At 53.6% G+C, this 18,325-nt stretch overlaps 2 protein-coding genes across 3 annotated transcripts; one reads left to right on the top strand and one right to left on the bottom strand.

The window, feature by feature from the left end:
• Positions 1-1,707: 1,707 nt before the first annotated feature.
• On the top strand, positions 1,708-7,570 carry Angptl6 (angiopoietin like 6). The gene is made up of 5 exons (XM_048340657.1): positions 1,708-1,730; positions 2,714-3,296; positions 4,014-4,146; positions 5,617-6,075; positions 7,184-7,570. Exons 1-5 carry the CDS (start codon positions 1,708-1,710, stop codon positions 7,372-7,374), a joined length of 1,389 nt encoding a protein of 462 aa, XP_048196614.1. The 3' UTR covers positions 7,375-7,570.
• On the bottom strand, positions 6,848-12,987 carry Shfl (shiftless antiviral inhibitor of ribosomal frameshifting). Of its 2 annotated transcripts, XR_007210406.1 has the most exons (9): positions 12,894-12,987; positions 12,314-12,437; positions 12,128-12,177; positions 10,124-10,162; positions 9,864-10,013; positions 8,683-8,786; positions 8,410-8,564; positions 7,586-7,863; positions 6,848-7,428 (listed from the first exon to the last, which is right to left on the bottom strand). XR_007210406.1 is itself a non-coding variant. In XM_048342300.1 (8 exons), exons 1-8 carry the CDS (start codon positions 12,912-12,914, stop codon positions 7,640-7,642), a joined length of 867 nt encoding a protein of 288 aa, XP_048198257.1. In that variant the 5' UTR covers positions 12,915-12,987; the 3' UTR covers positions 7,441-7,639. The 2 variants fall into 2 exon arrangements, 1 of the variants encoding a protein (XP_048198257.1); XM_048342300.1 differs by lacking the exon at positions 6,848-7,428 and having other exon boundaries at positions 7,441-7,863.
• Between the last annotated feature and the right edge of the window lie 5,338 nt (positions 12,988-18,325).

Below are 18,325 nucleotides of genomic sequence, written 5' to 3'. Positions count from 1 at the left end.
CGATAGGTATCTGTTCAGTGTCTCCGACCGCTGGTTGTGGGTAAGTGTTTAACACAGATGTAGACACTCAGACTGTGGGGTATCTTCCTCTAAGTTGGGCTATGTGTATGTGATATTTTTTCTGTCTTTTTTTCTTTTTGGTTGGTCGTAGGGCTTGAACTCTGGGCCTGGGCACTGTTCCTGAGCTCTTCAGGTCACTCTTCCACTTGAGCCACAGTACCACTTCCAGTTTTCTGGTGTTTAATTGGACATAAGAGTCTCATGGACTTTCCTGCCCAGGCTGGCTTTGAACCGTAATCCTCAGATTTCAGCCTCCTGAGTAGGTAGGATTACAGGTATGAGCCACTGATGCCTGAATTGTGTGGTATTTTTTGAAACATAGCTTTATTCTTATTAAAGTATTGTATTGGGCTGGGAATGTGGCTTAGTGGTAGAGTGCTTGCCTAGCATGCATGAAGCCCTGGGTTAGATTCCTCAGCACCAAATACACACGAAAAAAGCCGGAAGTGGCACTGTGGCTCAAGTGGTAGGGCACTAGTCTTGAGCAAAAGCAGCTCAGGGGCAGTGCCCAGGCCCTGAGTTCAAGCCCCACAGCTGGAAAAAAAAAAGTGTTGTGTAGAGCTGTTACCGTGATAGTTTTGTTGCCTGAATGTGTATTATGCTTCCATCTATGTGTATATGTGGGGAGGATACTGGGTTAGATGCCAGAACCCTGCAAGAGCTCTACCTGAAGCCACACCCCACACTCAAGCCACGCCCCCAACCTCAGTTACGCCCGCTTCGCCTCCTACTGTAGCCACGCCCACGTGAGTCACGCCCACCCTATTCTATGCACATAGCTACACCTCTTTAGACACGCCCCGATTGGAGCCACGCCCTTCCAAGCAGCCACACCCACTCTTATTTTATACTCACCATGTAGCCACACCTCACGCCTGAGCCACGCCCCTATCAGCCACACCCACTCCCGTTCTTTGTGCCATCATGTGGCTGCACCTACTTTAGCCACATCCACATTGGAGCCACGCCCACTCCTCTTCCAAGCCCCACTACGTAGTGGCATCAACTTTAGTCATGCCACACCCTTCCAAAGCACGCCCACAACCGGCTCCTGCCCATTTACTTAGCCCTGCCCCTACCACTGGGCCTTTCACCCAAGCTCCTGAATATATCTTCTTGTCTTTGTGCATTCAGGAGCCAATGGAGTCTGTCACCTCTCTTTCTGGCTGTGTGACCCACAGCCAAGTAAAATAGCTCACCCTGTCTGAGCCTTAGTTGTGAAAGAAAGTGTAGAGCATACAAGTTGCTGAGACCTGCCTCCCAGCAAGTGCGTGCTGAAGGTCACCATGACCCTTCCCCCCTCCTCCTCCCCCCCCCCCCGTGTGTGGTGTGGGTGTGGGTGCCTGGGATTCCAACCATCTGATGCTCTGTGCTCTGACAGGAGGAAGAGAAGAGAAAGAACCGTTAGGGACAGTGAACTGTCTTATCAGGCTCTGGTGGCCTGGGCTGGAGAAGGTCTGGCAGCTCAGCCTCAGTTCTCATGGGGGAAATGCTAAATATTTACAATTGCTGCGCTCGAGGGGGTGGGGTGGCTGTTTAGCCCTCTCCTCCTCTCTCACCCACTTCTCCCATTCCCCAGTGCAGAGGTCCCCCTGGGCCCAGGCTCTTCCTGGGACTTGCTGTGTCTGCTGAGAACATCACTGGATCATGGACAGGCTGGGTGGAGAGAGGTGAGGGTGAGGGGCCCAGGAGGAGGTGGATTCTGAAGGTGGGTGTGGGGGGAGACCTAGTCTTGGCAGGTCGTGTGGGTTGAATTTGGCCAAATCTCGGGCTGATGGAAGATGTGTGCACATGAGTTCCAAGTGTGTGTGGGGGGTGAGCATAGTGGTGCATGCCTGTAACACCAGCCATCTCGAGTTCCAGGACACTCGGGGGGATTACGTGGTGAGACCCCATCTCAAAGATAAAAGGGTGAGCACTACGTGGCATGTGGGAAGCCCTGCGTCCCATCCACCAGAAAATAAATGTCTATGGAGAATGTTTCAGACTTAAGAAAAGCACAAGTGCAGAGGGCTTGCCTGGATGTTGTCTGTGATGTGCATGAGGAGGTGAGGGCAGGGCCTTGGGCTTTCCTCTCCAAGGGAGGTAGAGCCCCAGAAGGTTCAGAGTGGAGAGGTGAGCAGGGTGTTCACCGGCCGCGGGGCTGCTGCAGTGGTGGGGGGCCGGGGGGAGGGGAGGGCTGGAGACAAGGGAGGCAGGGGCTGTGAGGAGATGCAGATGGTGCCTGGAGGAAAGGGGTGGGGGACAGGGAGGAACCCCGGGTTCAAATGGAAGAGGGGCCTGGCTGGGGGGGTTATCTCTGCTAGTGCAAAAAGATGGCAGAGGCCAGGCTCTGGTGCTCACCCCTATAACCTGAGCCACTCTGGAGGCTGGGACCTGAGGATCGTGGTTTGAAGCCAGTCCCCGCATTACCATTAAAAACCGGAAGTGGAGCTGTGGTTCATAGAGCACCAGCCTCCAGGAAATAAGGCTTAGGGTCAGCGCCCAGGCCCTGAGTTCAAGCCCCAGGACTGACACACACAGAAAGCCCGATGAATGAATGTATTGCTGGGCATCCAGGGGACTGAAGCCCAGGGCAGGGTCACGTCCCGCGTGGGGGCGGTTGAGCCTGGATTGGGGTGCTGAATGCGGATCCGGGCGTCTCTACTTGCAGGCTGGCCGCGTGCTCCCTCCTCCGGCTGCAGCTGCTGCTGGTGCTGGGCGCGTGGTGGGCGCGGGCGAGCGCCCCGCGTTGCAGCTACACCTTCGTGCTGCCCGCCCACAAGTTCACGGGCGCCGTGTGCTGGAGCGGAGGCCCCGGCCTCGCGCGCCCCGCGTCCCAGGCCGCCAACGCCAGCGAGGTGGCCGCCCTGCGCGTGCGCGTGGGGCGCCACGAAGAGCAGCTGCGCGAGCTGCAGCGATTGGCCGCCGCCGACGGCGCCGTCGCCAGCGAGGTGCGCGCGCTGCGCAAGGAGAGCCGCGGCCTGAGCGCGCGCCTGGGCCAGCTGCGCGCGCAGCTGCAGCACGAAGCGGAGCCGGGGGCGGCGCCTACTGAGCCGGGGGCGGAGCCTGCCGCCGCGTTGGAGCTGCTCGGGGAGCGCGTGCTCAATGCCTCAGCCGAGGCGCAGCAGGCTGCCGCCCGCTTCCACCAGCTGGATGCCAGGTTCCGGGAGCTGGCACAGCTGGTGAGCCGGCAGAGCGGCCTCATCGCCCGCCTGGAGCGCCTGTGTCCCGGGGGCGCGGCCGGGCAGCAGCAGGTAACCGCCAAAAGCCTTTCCTAGGAGCCAGCCAGCACCCTACCCTTTATCCGCAGTTCCGAAATCCGGAAAAGAAAAAAACAAACACCCAAACCAACACAGGATGAGCAGCTATTTAGTCTTATATACTTGATGTAAATATTCAGGCGTATCATCATCATCATCACAAGGAGCTCAAGGCCTCTGCGTACTCGCCCGGGCGTTGCTCGGTTTGTAGGTAGAAAGGAACACAAGTCGAGATGTTAATGGTGCTCTGCCACTGCAGCTACGCTTCCAGCCCTGCTTTTTGCTGGTTATTTTGAAGAATATGATCCTCTAGATCTCAGCTTCCTGACTAGGATTACATGTATTAGTCGGTTTGAGCCTGTCATCTCAGATCCCCTTCCCCCCTCCCTCCCCAACAGTTCCTACAGTGCCAGGGCTGGAACCTAGCAGCTTGAGGCATTCTAGGCAATTGTTCCACCATGCAGCCACATCTCAGCCCTATCCTAGCTTTTAGGTTTGAGATTGCATTAGAGAATGGAGAGAGAATTTGGTAACTCAATAATCAGTGCTGGATGTTCTCCTCGTATTCCTACTTGAATAAAAAGGAAACTGAGGCAGAGGCCAGTTAAACTTTGAGCAGCAGATTAGGGATGTTGGTTCAGGGTGCCAGAGATGCACCCTCCCGAGCTGAGGTGAGTTGCATCACATTTGGCCTTCTCCTGCACATCACAGGTCCTGCCGCCACCCCTGGTGCCTGTGGTACCCCTGAGTCTGGTGGGTAGTACTAACAACCCCATTAGGAGAGAAGACACCCTAGCCTCTCCCATGCCAGCAGGGCACCCTGCTGCCCCCACCAAGCCAGCAGGTAAGATGAAGGGATTGGGTATGAAATAGTAGGAGATTCCTAGAGTTCATTATGGGTAGGAAGAAACGGAAGTCTGGATTTTACTGGGAGGTTCTGCTCATAATAAGAGGATTTGAGGAAATGAGGCTATTTTAATGAGAGGACAGGAAAATAGCACCTATTCTGATAAAAAAAAAAAAAGGAAAAACAATAGACCAGGCTGGTAATAGAGCATAGTGGTGGAATGCCTGTGCATAGGCCTTGTATCTATTCTCAGCATCATACACACACACGCACATGCAAAGGGCCAAATTTTGTGTGTGTACACCAATACTGGGGCTTGAACTCAGGTCCTCACACTCTCGCTGAACTTTTTTTGCTCAGATCTGGCACTTTATCTCTTGGGCCATACCTCCAATCCAGCTTATTTATTTATTTTTTTTTTTGGCCAGTCCTGGGCCTTGGACTCAGGGCCTAAGCACTGTCCCTGGCTTCTTCCCGCTCAAGGCTAGCACTCTGCCACTTGAGCCACAGCACCGCTTCTGGCCGTTTTCTGTATATGTGGTGCTGGGGAATTGAACCTAGGGCCTCGGGTATACCGAGGCAGGCACTCTTGCCACTAGGCTATATCCCCAGCCCCCAGCTTTTTATTTTTGTTGGATGGTTAAATGGATTTTTCCTGCTTGGGCTGGTTTCAAACTTTGATCCTCAGATCTCAGACTCCTTAGGGCATCCAACAAAGACCAGACCTGTTACTAAGTGTGAATAGTTAAAAAAAAAAAAACACAAAAACTAGAGAGGAGTCTATCTTATTTTGTGAGGGGACAGAAGACATAGGACTGCTACTTTGTTGAGAGGAGACCACAGCAGCCATGTTTAAGAATCCCAGACCGGGGTTAGTGGTAGAGTGCTTGCCTAGCAGGCATGAAGCCCTGGGTTTGATTCCTCAGCACCACATATATAGAAAAAGTCAGAAGTGGAGCTGTGGCTCAAGAGGTTGAGTGCTGGCTTTGAGCAAAAAGAAGCTCAGGTAAACAGTGCTCAGGCCCTAAGTTCTTGCAAGCCTCAGGACTGGCAAAAAACAAAAAGGAATCTGACTCCCTATTTGCCCAGGTAAGGAAATGACTACTGGTTCTCTTATTTAGAGAGAAGTAGAGAGGCAGTACTTTTATTTGGGTGAGGGGAATCAATGAACTTTGAAATCTTTTTGTTGTTGCTGTTTTGGCCAGTCCTGGGGCTTGAACTCATGGCCTGTGCACTGTCCCTGGCTTCTTTTTGCTCAAGGCTAGCACTCTGCCACTTGAGCCACAGCACCACTTCTGGCTTTTTCTGTATATGTGGTGCTTGGGAATTGAGCCCAGAGCTTCATGTATGCGAGGCAAGCACTCTACCACTAGGCCACATTCCCAGCCTCTGAATCTTCAAATCTTATTCCAGTAAGGGAATGCTTGGCCCTGGCTGTGCCCTACCCTGCCCGCCCTGTGTTCACAGGCCCCTGGCGTGATTGTGCAGAAGCCTATAAGGCCGGCCACAGGCAGAGCAGGGTGTATGAGCTGCGGCTGGGCCGCCACGTGTTCGCAGCCTGGTGCGAGCAACTGCTGGAGGGCGGAGGCTGGACCGTGATCCAGCGGAGGCAAGATGGCTCTGTCAACTTCTTCACCACCTGGCAGCACTACAAGGTGGGCTTCGGGCGGCCTGATGGAGAATACTGGCTGGGCCTTGAACCCGTGCATCAGCTGACCAGCCGTGGGGACCACGAGCTCCTGGTGCTGCTGGAGGATTGGGGGGGACGCGCAGCTCGTGCCCGTTACGACAGCTTCTCCCTGGAACCGGAGAGCGACCACTACCGCCTGCGGCTGGGCCAGTACCGGGGAGACGCTGGAGACTCTCTCTCCTGGCACAGCGACAAACCCTTCAGCACCGTTGATAGGGACCGGGACTCCTATTCTGGTAAGGAGGACGGGGAAGGTGGGATCCTGTTCTGGTGGGGGAATGGAGGGCCCTGCGGAGCAGGGACCCGCGCTTCTAAGATGGACGGAACCCAGATTCCTTCTCGGAGAGTCAGAATTGGAACCCTGCACTGGTGGAGGCCCAGGGTGACAGCTAGGAGGCTTGGGAGCCTGGGGTGGCGGGGCTGGGGAGTGAACACACTTCTGTGTGCTCTGTCACTGTGTTATTCCCCCTGCTCCCAGAGGCTTATTCTAGAAAGTGGTGAAATATATATTTTAGGCTGGGCACTGGTGGCTCATGCCAGTAATCCTAGCTACTCAAGAGGCTGAGATTGAAAGATCGCAGTTCAAGTCTCTTGAGACTTTTTTGTTTTTTTGCCAGTCCTGGGGCCTGGACTCAGGGCCTGAGCACTGTCCCGGGCTTCCTTTTGCTCAAGGCTAGCACTCTACCACTTGAGCCCCAGCTCCACTTCTGGATTTTTCTGTTCATGTGGTGCTGAGGAATCAAACCCAGGGCTTCATGCATGCAAGGCAAGCACTCTACCAGTAGGTCATGTTCCCAGACTCTTTTATCTACAATTAAGCACCGGAAAACTGGAAGTGGTGCTATGCCTCCAAGTAGTAGAGCACTAGCCTTGAGCAAAAAAGATCAGGGGCAGCTCCCAGGTCCTGAGTTCAAGCCCCACGATGTGGGGTTTGAAAAAAATATATAGCAGGTACACACGTGTGTGTGTGTGTATATACTTGGGGTTTGAACTCAGTGCTTGGGTGCTGTTCCTGAGCTGTTTTCACTCAAAGCTAGCTCTCTAGGAAGTGGTGAAAATTTTAATTATCGTAATGAACAGTTAAAAGACTCCTCTACTCAGTAGAAAAGGTGGGAAGAGAGCTTGACTTAAGTGAGAAGATGGGGGAAATGAAGGCTGTTACTCTGAAGGAGAAAGTGGGCTATCAGGGCTTTTATTTTGGCGGGGGGGGGAGAGAGAGAGAAAAGGGCTGAATAAGTTTGCAAACTGGGGGGGTGGAGTGGGGAGGTCTGGCTAAAGCCTTGCCCAACGAAAGTGCTAGTAGAGCCAATTCAGTGGGGGAACACAGCCTCTCTCTGCCTACAGGTAACTGTGCCCTTTACCAGCGTGGTGGCTGGTGGTACCACGCATGTGCTCACTCCAACCTCAACGGCGTGTGGTACCAGGGTGGTCACTACCGGAGCCGCTACCAGGACGGGGTGTACTGGGCCGAGTTCCGAGGCGGGGCGTACTCTCTCAAGAAGGCTGCTATGCTTATCCGGCCAGTGAGGCTGTGATCATCTGCTGGGGGTGGGGGGGGACCTAAATCCTGATCAAGCTGGCCACATTTCCTTTTGTGAGTAAGAAAAAAAAAAAGGAAAAGGAAAAAAAAACCCAAGGGGGGTGGGGAGCCAGGCACACCCCTCCCCCACACCACCACTTTGTTAGGCTCAGAAGGTCCCCATGGGGGTTTGAGCACAGATTTTATAACAACACAAAAATACCCACAGAACAAGCGCGTCTGGTTCGTGTGTGCCTCTGGCCCTGGGGGCTGGGAGGCTGTCACTCCCGGGGGCCGACGCCCTCCTCCTCCTCTTCCTCCTCCTCCTCCTTCAGATCTTCCAAGATGAGGTTGTCCAGGTCGTCCACGAGCCCGCCCTGGCTCAGGCAGGTGGCCACCGTGGAGCCGCTGCTGATGTGCGGCGTGCTGGGGTGAAGGACTTTGGGCAGATGGTTCTGTTTGCGGCTCTTGGGGTGTGCACAGGACGTCCCAGGCACATGGGGCTCTGGAGAGGAAGGGGCGGGGTTGGGTGGTCAGGGGCTGGAGGTCCTGGGAGGCCCAGGGGATAGAGGTGGTGGGGCATGGGGGTGTGGGGGGGGGTCACAGCTGCATGAAATTCTCAAAGGACAAGCTGGGGCTCACGCCTGTCATACTAGCTACTCAGGGGGATGGTGGTTCCCTTCCCCAGCCAGGGGAAGGGAAGTGAGACTCCAACTGCCAAAAAGTCACAAGGTGAGGTGCGGTTCAAGTAGTAGTCTGCTAGCCTTGAGTGAAAAAGCTCAGGGACAGAGCCCAGGCCCTGAGTTCAAGCCCCAGTAACTGGCACAAAAATACACATGAAAAGGCGAGGGAAAGAGAGAGAGAGAGGGAGGGAGAGGGAAGGAGGGAAGGGAGTAGGGGGAGGAGAGGGAGGAAAGAAAGGGGGAGGGAGGAAGAGAGGGAGAGAAGGCAAAGAGGGCCAGGAACTTGGCTGTCAATGTGGAGATGAACCACAGAGGCCAGGGTCGCGGAACCTGCCCCCCCCCCAGGGCTTCCCCCTGCAGGGCCTCACCTCTCCGGTTGTAGCAGTCCGCCGCCGAGCAGGAGTGAGTGTGCGAACTCCGACGGTCCATGTTCCGGTCCCAGCGCGGGGGTAGGATCCGCGTTGGATACACGGGGAAGCCACACCCGTAGCAGGGGGATGGGGACCCCATTTGTGCCCAGCCCCTGGGGGCGGGCAGGGCGGTGAGGGTCCGGGGTGAGGCTGGGGCGGGGCAGGGGGAGGGGCCTGGAGGGGCGGGGCTTGGACGGGCGGGGCTTGGGTGGGCGGGGTCTGCGCCCTCACCGGAAGTTGTGTCGACACTTGGGACAGTGGAACTCAGCCAGGCCCCACATCTTGTCCTGTGGCACCGGGTCGTAGCGCTTGCGACATTTCCTGCATCTGGAGACCTGGAGGAGGGGTCAATGGGGAGGCGATGGAGGGGTGCTCATGGGGGTGGGGGGGTCTGGGCTCCTGACTGGGCTGCCCAGCTTTACCTTTCGTGACCCACTTTGGTGACCATGGTGGCAACATTTACACCAGGGCAATTGGCAAACACTGAAAAAAAATCCCAAATCAGGGTGTTCCCCCCCCACCCCCCAGGAACTAGTTAAGCATTTACCAAAAGCACACATACTGGTCATCGGGGTTCAGAAGCCAGATTTGGGGTATGTGGCTTGAAGCAGAGGGTCAAATGTGATCTCTATGGTGACTACCAAAGGCCAGGGCAAAGTGTTTGGCTTTTCAAATAAATCAAAGGAAAATCCTGCTGAAGGTCAGGGGCTGGACTCTGAGGTCAGAGGCCAAGGATGATCTGTGCCTAGTATTTAATAACCTTTAGGTAAGGGAGGGGTGTTTGCTGAGGATGGGTGGGGGGTGAGGACTGAAGTTCAGACTTCGATCTCAGGACTTCCTGTCTGCTAGGCAGTATTGTGTGCTCCCGGCTGAAGCCACACCCCCAGCCTTGTATGCTCTAGTTATTCTTTACAATAGAATCTTGGCAATTTTTCCTTTTATTTGGTCAGTCGTGGGGCTTGAACTCAGGACCTGGGCACTGTCTCTTGAGTTCTAGTCAAGGCTAGCGCTCTGCCACTTTGACCCACAGCACCAGTTCTGGTTTTCTGGTGGTTAACTGGAGGTAAGAGTCTCATGGACTTTCCTGCCCAGTCTGGCTTTGAACCACGATCCTCAGATCTCAGCCTCCTCATTAACTAGGATCACAGGAGTGAGCCACCAACGCCCAGCTTTCTTTCTTTTATTTATTTTTTAACCCCTGGCCAGCCTTAGACATGGATCCTCCAACTTATGCCTCCTGCAGACATGGGGTTATATAGGAGTGAGACACCACACTGGGCTGATTGCAATGGGGTCTCGTGAACTTTTCTCTCAAGCTGTCCTAAGCACTGCCATCTTCCCAAACGGCTCATCTCCCAAAGTGGCTGGGGTGACAGGCTCAGCTGTCAAGGCATTAGGTTGGGAGTGGTCACCTCTTTCCGCTGGGGTACACGGCGCCACCACACGTCATCACAAGAGGAGCAAGCAAACTGCCGGTCCACAGCAGGGATGAGGTCATCCTGGGCACGCTGGAACATGCGCAGATTGGCTTCCGTCAGTGGCAAGAGGGACGTGGCCACTGCCTGTGGGAAGGGGGGGGGGTGAGGACGAAGGAGGGGTGGTCACCTCTGATCCACCACAGATCCCCCTTCTGTATTGCACCGTGGCCATCCTTGCACCAGCACCAACACACCTGGATGTCCCGGTCTTGTTTCATGTCCTCCGGTGGGTCCTGGGAGGAGACATGGGGACAGAGAAAGTGGAGTGGGCTTTTTTGTGTGTGCCAATGCTGGGGCTTGAACTTAGGGCCTAGACACTGTCCCTGAGCTTTTTTGCTCAAGGCTGGCACTCTTATCACTTGAGCCACAGCTCCACTTCTGGCTTTTTGCTTGTTAACTGGAGATAAAGTGTTGCTCAGGTTTGCCTGCCTGGGCTGGCTTTGAACCTTGATCCTCAGATCTCAGCCTCCTGAGTAGCTAGGATGACAGCCATGAGCCACTGAGGCTGGCTTGGAGATGGCTTTCAGATCTGTTCCCCAGAGGAAGGACCCAGTCCCCAGAGGAGGGGCTCCTGAACAGGGAGACAAGGCCCTGGCTCCCTATGAAAATGAGGCTCCCCAGATCACCAGAAGCCCCCTTCCCCCAAAGAGCAGGATTTGCTTCTGAGAGCCAGGTGTGTGACTTCAGCTATCCAAACAGCCCCGAGAGGTGGGTACCAGATACCCCCTTTCTGAGTCTGAGAAACAGACTCAGGGTCTAAGATCTCCCTGATAGGGAGCAGCTGCACCCCGCCAACCTAGCCCACACATGCTGTGGGTATGTGACAGATGCCTTGAGTCCCTTCTGCTTTAGGTTAAGGTTGCCCAGGTTCAAATCCCAGTTCTTATCATCTGCTTCAGGAAAAGTGAGCAAGGCAACTGATTCCCCCCAGGGCTTAAGTGAAAGCATCTCAGAGCCCAAGTTCTGAGTCCAGGTGGCTTCCTGAGAAGGGACATGACCTGGGCCTCAGTTTCCCTGTCTGCAGAATGGGAAGACGAAACCACGTAAGTGTGTCCTGGGGTGGAAATTAGACAGTTCCTGGAGTCCTGACAAACTGTGACATGCTCAGTCTATGTTTTCTTTTGCTCCTTTTCTTGAGCCAGTACTGGGGCTTGAACTCAGGACCTCACTCTCATTTGACTTTTTTTTTTTTTTCACTCAAGGCTGGAGCTTTACCACTTCAGCCACAGTTCCACCTCTGACTTTTTGCTGGTTCTTTGGAAATAAAGTCTCATAGACTTTCCTGTTCAGGCTGGATTGATCCTCAGATCTCAGCCTCCTGAGTAGCTAGGATTACACAGGTGAGCCACTGGAGCCTGGCTTATTTTAAAATCGTATTGTAAGACATATGTGATTGGGGCTGAGAATATGGCCTAGTGGCAAGAGTGCTTGCCTGGTATATATGAAACCCTGGGTTCGATTCCCCAGCATCACATATACAGAAAATGGCCAGAAGTGGCGCTGTGACTCAAGTGGCAGAGTGCTAGCCTTGAGCAAGAAGAAGCCAGGGACAGTGCTCAGGCCGAGTCCAAAGCCCAGGACTGGCAAAAAATAAAAAAAAAAAAGAAAAAAGAAAAAAAGACATATGTGATTATACTTGTTTTTATTTTTATTTTGTCAGTTGTGGGGGTCCAGGCGCCGTCCTTAAGCTCTTTTGCTCAAGACTAGCGCTGTACCACTTTGAGTCATAGTGCCACTTCCGGTTTATGAGTGTTTAATTGGAGATAAGAGCCTCCCAGAGACGGTTCTGCCTGGGCAAGCTTCGAACCTCGATTCTTAGATCTCAGGCTCTGAGGAGCTAGGATGAGAGGCTTCAGAAGCTACAGGCACCAGGCCGTACTATTTAATAAATGACTATGGTGAGCTTTTCAGGCAGGCTAAATCAGTTTACCAACCACCAGAGTAGTTCTACCAGGCAAGGAGAATGTGATCTTCAAAGTCATTCAGAGGTTTCCTTTCTTCTGCTTTAGTACAATCAGCACATTAATGAGCACCTACTGTTTGCAGGCCCCAAGGCTGCCAGCAGGTGGAAAGGTTACAAAGGGGAAAGAGTGTGGGAAGATGAGTTGTGGACAGGTAGACAGTGGCCTCTGGCTGGCTGGGGACCCCTCTGCTCTCTCTTCCCTTCCCCCCTTCTTTAAGCAGAGGGGTCAGGTTACCTGGGCATCCAGGTCCTTACTCAGTTCCTGTCCATCTTTCTGCTTCACACCTGGGGAAAAGAAGTGAAGGGCTCTAGAAGGGCGTGTAGGAGTTGGAAGGCAGGGGGGCTTCTTTTTCCCTGTCCTTCCTCCTAAGCCATGCCTCCCCGGGATGGACGGGGTGTGGGGGTCCCCGGAAAGGCTCACCGTAGACGATGGATCGTCCCACACCCGTATGATCACTTCCAAATTTTTTCATCAAAGCCCCCGCCTTTTGGGGGGACACCTTGCCATGGAACTTCTCCCGCAGGCGCCTGACGCTCTTCTCCAACTGCGAGGGGAGCAGGCGGGGGAGCTGGGGGGCCGGGGAGGCCAGGCCGCCCCGCCCCCGCCCCGACGGCCGGAGCCCGGCTCACCGCTTCCTGGGTTCCCCTCCCCCGCTTTTCCCACCCTGCACGGCATTTCCTGGAAAAAGCCAAAGTCCGGTGTGCGGGCCTCGGGGGAGGGCGCGGAGTGGGGCGGGCGCCCCGGTGGGAGGGGAGGGGTGGATGCGTGGAGGGAGGCCCCCGCAGCCCCCGCTTCTCCTCCAGGAGGGGGTCGCCGCGGACGCGGGACGTGGCGGTGTTGCCCAAGGTGGCGCGCGCGCCGGCCGGGGGAGGAAGTGGGGTGCGCGCCTCGGGTGGGGGGGGGATCACCCATCAAACTGCGGAGCGGCACCCCCTCCTCCGGGGCGCCCTCGGGGCCTCGCGGGGTGCGGGGAGGGGGCCCGGCCCGAGTGGTCTCCTACCTCGACCCCGTCCTGAGCCATGGTGGCCGGGCCCGGGGTCCGGCCGCGCCCTCGGAGCCCCGCGCCGCGCCGCGCCGCGCCGCGCTGCTGGGGCGGGCCCGGCCCCGGCTCCGCCCCGCCCCGGGCCCCGGCTCCGCCCCGCCGCGGGCCCCGGCCCCTTTCGCTTTCGTTTCTTGGGGTGCAGAGAGGCGGGGGAGGGAAACGGGAGGCCCCGGCCTCGCCCGGCCCCGGGGATGCGGGGTCCGCACCCTGCGGCGGGGCGCGCGCGGCTCGGGCGCTGAGCTGTCACGTGACCCCGCGTCCCGCGTGGGGGCGGGGCCGCCCGGCGACGCCGCTGCCGGGGCGCGCGACCCCCCCTTTCCCACGCGTGTACTCCCTCCTCCCGTGCGAGGCCACACCCCCAAGCGAGGCCCCGCCCCTCCGACGAGCACCCAGCATTCAGGCTCTGAATCCCTAACACGGCCTTCCGTGCCTCAGTTTAACTGCTCTGCAAAGTGGGGGTGATGCGGACCAATCCCCCCAGGTTGTTGAGATCCTGTGCTCTTGAGGTGATTTTTTGGTTTTCTTTTAGTTTGGGGCCGGTCCTGGGGCTCGAACTCAGGGTCCGAGTGCGCTCTCTCTCTGAGCTTTACATTTCACTCTAAGGCTGGTGCTCCACCACTAGAACCACTACTCCACTTTTGACTTTTTGCTGGCTGATCGGACTTTTTTCGGTTCGATTCCCCAGCACCACATATATATGGAAAACGGCCAGAAGGGGCGCTGTGGCTCAGGTGGCAGAGTGCTAGCCTTGAGCGGGAAGAAGCCAGGGACAGTGCTCAGGCCCTGAGTCCAAGGCCCAGGACTGGCCAAAAAAAAAAAAAAAAGAAACAGATCCCAGGTAGGGTGGTGCATGCCTGCAATCCCTGAACTCAAGAGACTAAAACAGGAAGAATAAATTACCATAGGTACCCAATAATAGAATTGGTGAATCATTATTGGGTTGCATACCTGATAGAAAGGAAATTAATCTGTAGGAAAGACATTGGTATGCCTGTTTATTGCCACTCTATTCAAAATTGCCAGCAGATGCTCATTCAACTTCAGGGTTCAGTAACAGATGAATGGATTAAGAAAATGGGAACTCTACACACAGGGGAATACTATTCAGCCAGGAAAAGGCAAAAATCCTGTTGTTTGCAACCAGGAAATGAGTCTCCATTGGTCACCATGTCAAGTGAAATAAACCCAGCCCAGAAGCCAAAAAAAGCATAGAGTATCACTTATTTGTACAAGCTAACAATGTTAATCTCAGTGGGTGCTGCTGTCATCCTAGCTACTCAGCAGGCTGAGATCTGAGGATTGAGGATTGTGGTTCAAAGCCAGCCTGGGCTTTTGTTTTGGTGGGGGGTTGGTCATGGGACTTGAACTTAGGGCCTAAGCGCTGTCCCTGAGCTCTTTTTCTCAAAGCTAGTGCTCTACCACTTTGAGTCACAACGCCACTGCCCCCATGAGACTCTTTCCTGCAGTTAGCCAGCAAAAAGTAAAAAAAAAAAATGGAACTGTGGTAGAGTTCTAGCCTTGAGCACAAAAGCTCAGGGACAGAGCCCAGGCCCTAAATTCAAGCCTCAGTACTGGTGCATTCATGTGTGTGGACACCCTCCTCCCCCACATGTCCAGCTCAGCCAAGTGATTAATAGTGAAAGAGACAGGAAATCCTGTAGTAAGATTGGGGGAAGCATAAGGTGACTAGTGGAGGCTGGGTTGTGTTATTTTAGGATAGTTGGAGGGGAAGATTTGAAATTGTGCACAAAGAAATGATACATGTTACAAAGAAATGATGCATGTTGAAGATGAAGACACTAATGACCCTGATCATTACACAATGTATATTTATATCAACACATCACACTGTAGCCATATGTATGCAGGATTCTGTCTTATTCAAAAAGAGAACTAAAAGGAAGCAACAAAAAATAAAGCTGGGCAACGGTGGCTCACACCTGTAATCTTAGCTACTCAGGGGGCTGAGATCTGAAGATCACAGTGCAAAGCCAGCCTGGTCAAAAAGTCTCGAATTAAAAAAAGCCCAAAAGCCAGAAGTGGAGTTGTGGCTCAAGTGATAGAGCTCCAGCCTTGAGCAAAACAAAAAGGTAGGGACTGTGCCCATGTTCTGAGTTCAAGTCCCAGAACTGGCGGAAAAAAAGAAAGAAAGAAAGCTATTGCCTGTGCTGATGGCTCATGCCTATAATCCTGGCTACTCAAGAGGCTGAAATTTGGAACTGGGAATGTGGCTTAGTAATAGAGTGCTCACCTAACATGCGTGAAGCCCTAGGTTGGATTCCTCAATACCACATAGTCAGAAAAAGCTGGAAGTGGTGCTGTGGCTCAAGTGGTAGAGCATTAGCCTTGAGCACAGAGAAGCTTGGGGACAGAGCCCAGGTCCTGAGTTCAAGCCTCAAGACTGCCTCCTCCCCAAAGAGGCTGAGATTTGAGAATCACATTTTGAAACCAGCCTAGGAAGACAAATATGTGAGGCTTTTATCTACAATTAACTAGCAAAAAGCCAGACATGGACGTGTGGCTCAAGTGATAGAGTGTTGATCCTGAGTGCCCAGGCCTTAAGTTCAAGTCCTAGGACTGGAACCCACACAGTAAATAAATTAAGAATACCCCCTTTCGGGCTGGGAATGTGGCTTAGCAGTCAGAGTGCTTGCTTAGCATGCAGGAAGCCCTGGGTTCAATACCTCAGAACCACAGAAACAGAAAAAGCTGGAAGTGGCGCTGTGGCTCAAGTGGTAGAGTGCCAGCCTTGAGCAAAAAGAAGCCAAGGACAGTGCCCAGGCCCTGAGTTCAAGCCCAGGACAGGCCCAATGGCTTGACACAGTGAAGCATGCCTGTCATCCCAGTGAATCTGAGAAGCACAGATGGGAGGAAGTAAAGGTGAACATGGGAGTAGGGCAAGCAATGCCGAAGAGGTTGGCAGGGAGGATCAAGTGGTGGAGCACCCGCTTAGCAGTAGACCTCAGAACTGACTAAGTTGAAGATGAATATAAACAAATAAGCCTGGCATAGTGTCACAGAGCTAGAATTCCAGCATTTAGGAGGCTGAGCAGCAGGAAAGTCATGACTTCCAGACCAGCCTAGAATACATTGCCAGATGTTGCCTTAATAACATCTGCCCTTATAATAAATAATAAATCACAAATAGAAATGCAACAGGGCAGAGCATGTGGCTCAGTGATAAAATGCTTGGTTAGCATGCCTCAGATCTCCCAATACTGGGGGAGAAAAACACCAAAAAATTACATCTAAAAGGATAAATGATATGCTACTATATCTTCTTTAGAAAATAGACCATAGTGACTGAAATAGTTTCAGTTAAACACCAGCAGTGGGGGGAGGGATTGAGCCAGGCCTCCAGCCCATTCATCTCTTTCTTTGTAAGTCAGGATTTCCTGGAAAGGTCGTGTGTGTGTGTGTGTGTGTGTGTGTGTGTGTGTGTGTGTATGCTCACATGCACGCACGCGCATGCGTGCACACACCATGCATGGGTGCGCTGAGGCTTGAACTCAACTCAGGTCTCAGGTTTTTCATTCACTGCTGGTGCTCTACCACTTGAGCCACAGCTCTACTTCTGGCTTTTTGGTGGTTGATTGGGGATAAGAATCTCTTGGAAGGCAGCAGCGGGTGGCTTATACCTGTATTCCTAGCTACTCAGGAAGCTGAGATCTGAGGATCATGGTTCAAAGCCATCCTGTGCAGGAGAGTCCATGAGACCCTGATCTCCAATTAACCACCAGAAAACTGGAAGTGGCACTGTGGCTCAAGTGGTAGAGCATTAGCCTGGAGCTGAAGAGCTCAGAGACAGCTCCCAGGCCCAGAGTTCGAGCCCCACAAATAACAACAACAACAACAAAAACCTCATGGCTTTTTCTTGCTCAGGCTGGCTTGGAACTGTGACTCGCCTGAGTGTCTAGGATTACAGACTTTTGGTGGATTGAAAAGGAGACTTATTCAAAGAGCGATGTGTCACTACTGGTCAAGAGATTTAAGTTTGAGCTTTGAGACCATATCCTAGTGGGCTGACAGACTTTTTTTGTTGTTTGTTTTGTTTTGGTTGCCAGTCCTGGGGCGTGGACTCAGAGCCTGAGCACTGTCCCTAGCTTCTTTTTGCTCAAGGCTAGCACTCTACCACTTGAGCCACAGCACCACTTCTTGCTTTTATCTATATATGTGATGCTGAGGAATCGAACCCAGGGCTTCATGTATACGAGGCGAGGACTCTACACTAGGCCATATTCCCAGCCCGGGCTGACAGACTTTTATGTGCAGTAAATAGTGCAAGCCCTTCACCTATTTTTATAAAGAGCTGTGGAATGAAAAATGCATGCACTGGTAAGAAAGGCAGCTGCTAACACTTTATGAGGCAAGCTCTCTTGCCACTAGGCCATATCCTCAGCCCCTGCTAACACTTTAGTATTATTGAATTACAGATAGAATCTGTTTGACCCATCTCTTTGTTACTTTGCATGGTGGGTATCTAAATAAACAACACAAAAGGGGCTGGAGGGTGTGGCTCAGGTTGTAGAGCACCTGCCTAGCAAGTGCAAGGCCCTGAGATCAGTTCCTAGTATCACCAAAGAAAAAGAAAAGGAAAAAAGAAAAAGATAAAGTAGACTAAACGAAGTATAGTTCAGTGGTAGAGTACTTGTTTAGCATGAGGACCTGCATTCCATCCCCAGCACTGCAATGTATATGTGTATGTGTGTATATTGTATATGTATGTTATTAAGGTTGATATACAAACGTGTGTACTCATACACATCCATGCATATGAAATATAGACTGACATGTACACAAGAACCTAGAGGTGTTAGCAAAGTGCCGGGCTCGTGGATGGGGAGGGGTCCTGGGCTTATCTGTCTCTTCCATGTGGGATCCATACTCGCTCTCTCACGTCCCCTCCGGCCGGTAGGGATTAGACGTGGAAGCGGGGTCCCGGGTTAGCCTCGGTTAGCGTGTGGTTGCGAAACCCCATGCTCGCCAGCCCAAGGAAAGACACGAGTGCGCGGTGGTCTCCAAGACTGCCTCTAGGACGTCTGTTAATTCAAATGGGGAGCCCACAGATAAACCCCCAAGGGCAGGCACAAGAGAGGGACTACAGGTTGGCCACGAGGGCTGTCCATCAAGTGATGTCAGGGGGCTTCCTCTATAGGCGGAGACCCAGCCCCCCAAGGATTGGGTTTCTGGGATTCCTACACCCCCCCCCCCGCCATTGCACACATGCTCGACCCAAGGGGTGGGGGCTTCACTTCCTGTTAAAGGTGGAAGAAGAGGGGACGGGCTAAAGCCAGCTGTGGCCTCTTAAATGCACAGCTGACCCCAACAGCAAAGTACTTCTGAACCAACTCTTTCTTTCCTCCCTTCCTGTATGCCTCCCTCCCTCTCTC

This window comes from Perognathus longimembris, chromosome 3 (genome assembly GCF_023159225.1).
Source record: "Perognathus longimembris pacificus isolate PPM17 chromosome 3, ASM2315922v1, whole genome shotgun sequence".
Taxonomy (NCBI): Eukaryota; Metazoa; Chordata; class Mammalia; order Rodentia; family Heteromyidae; genus Perognathus; species Perognathus longimembris.
This window is presented reverse-complemented; position numbering and strand designations above follow the sequence as displayed.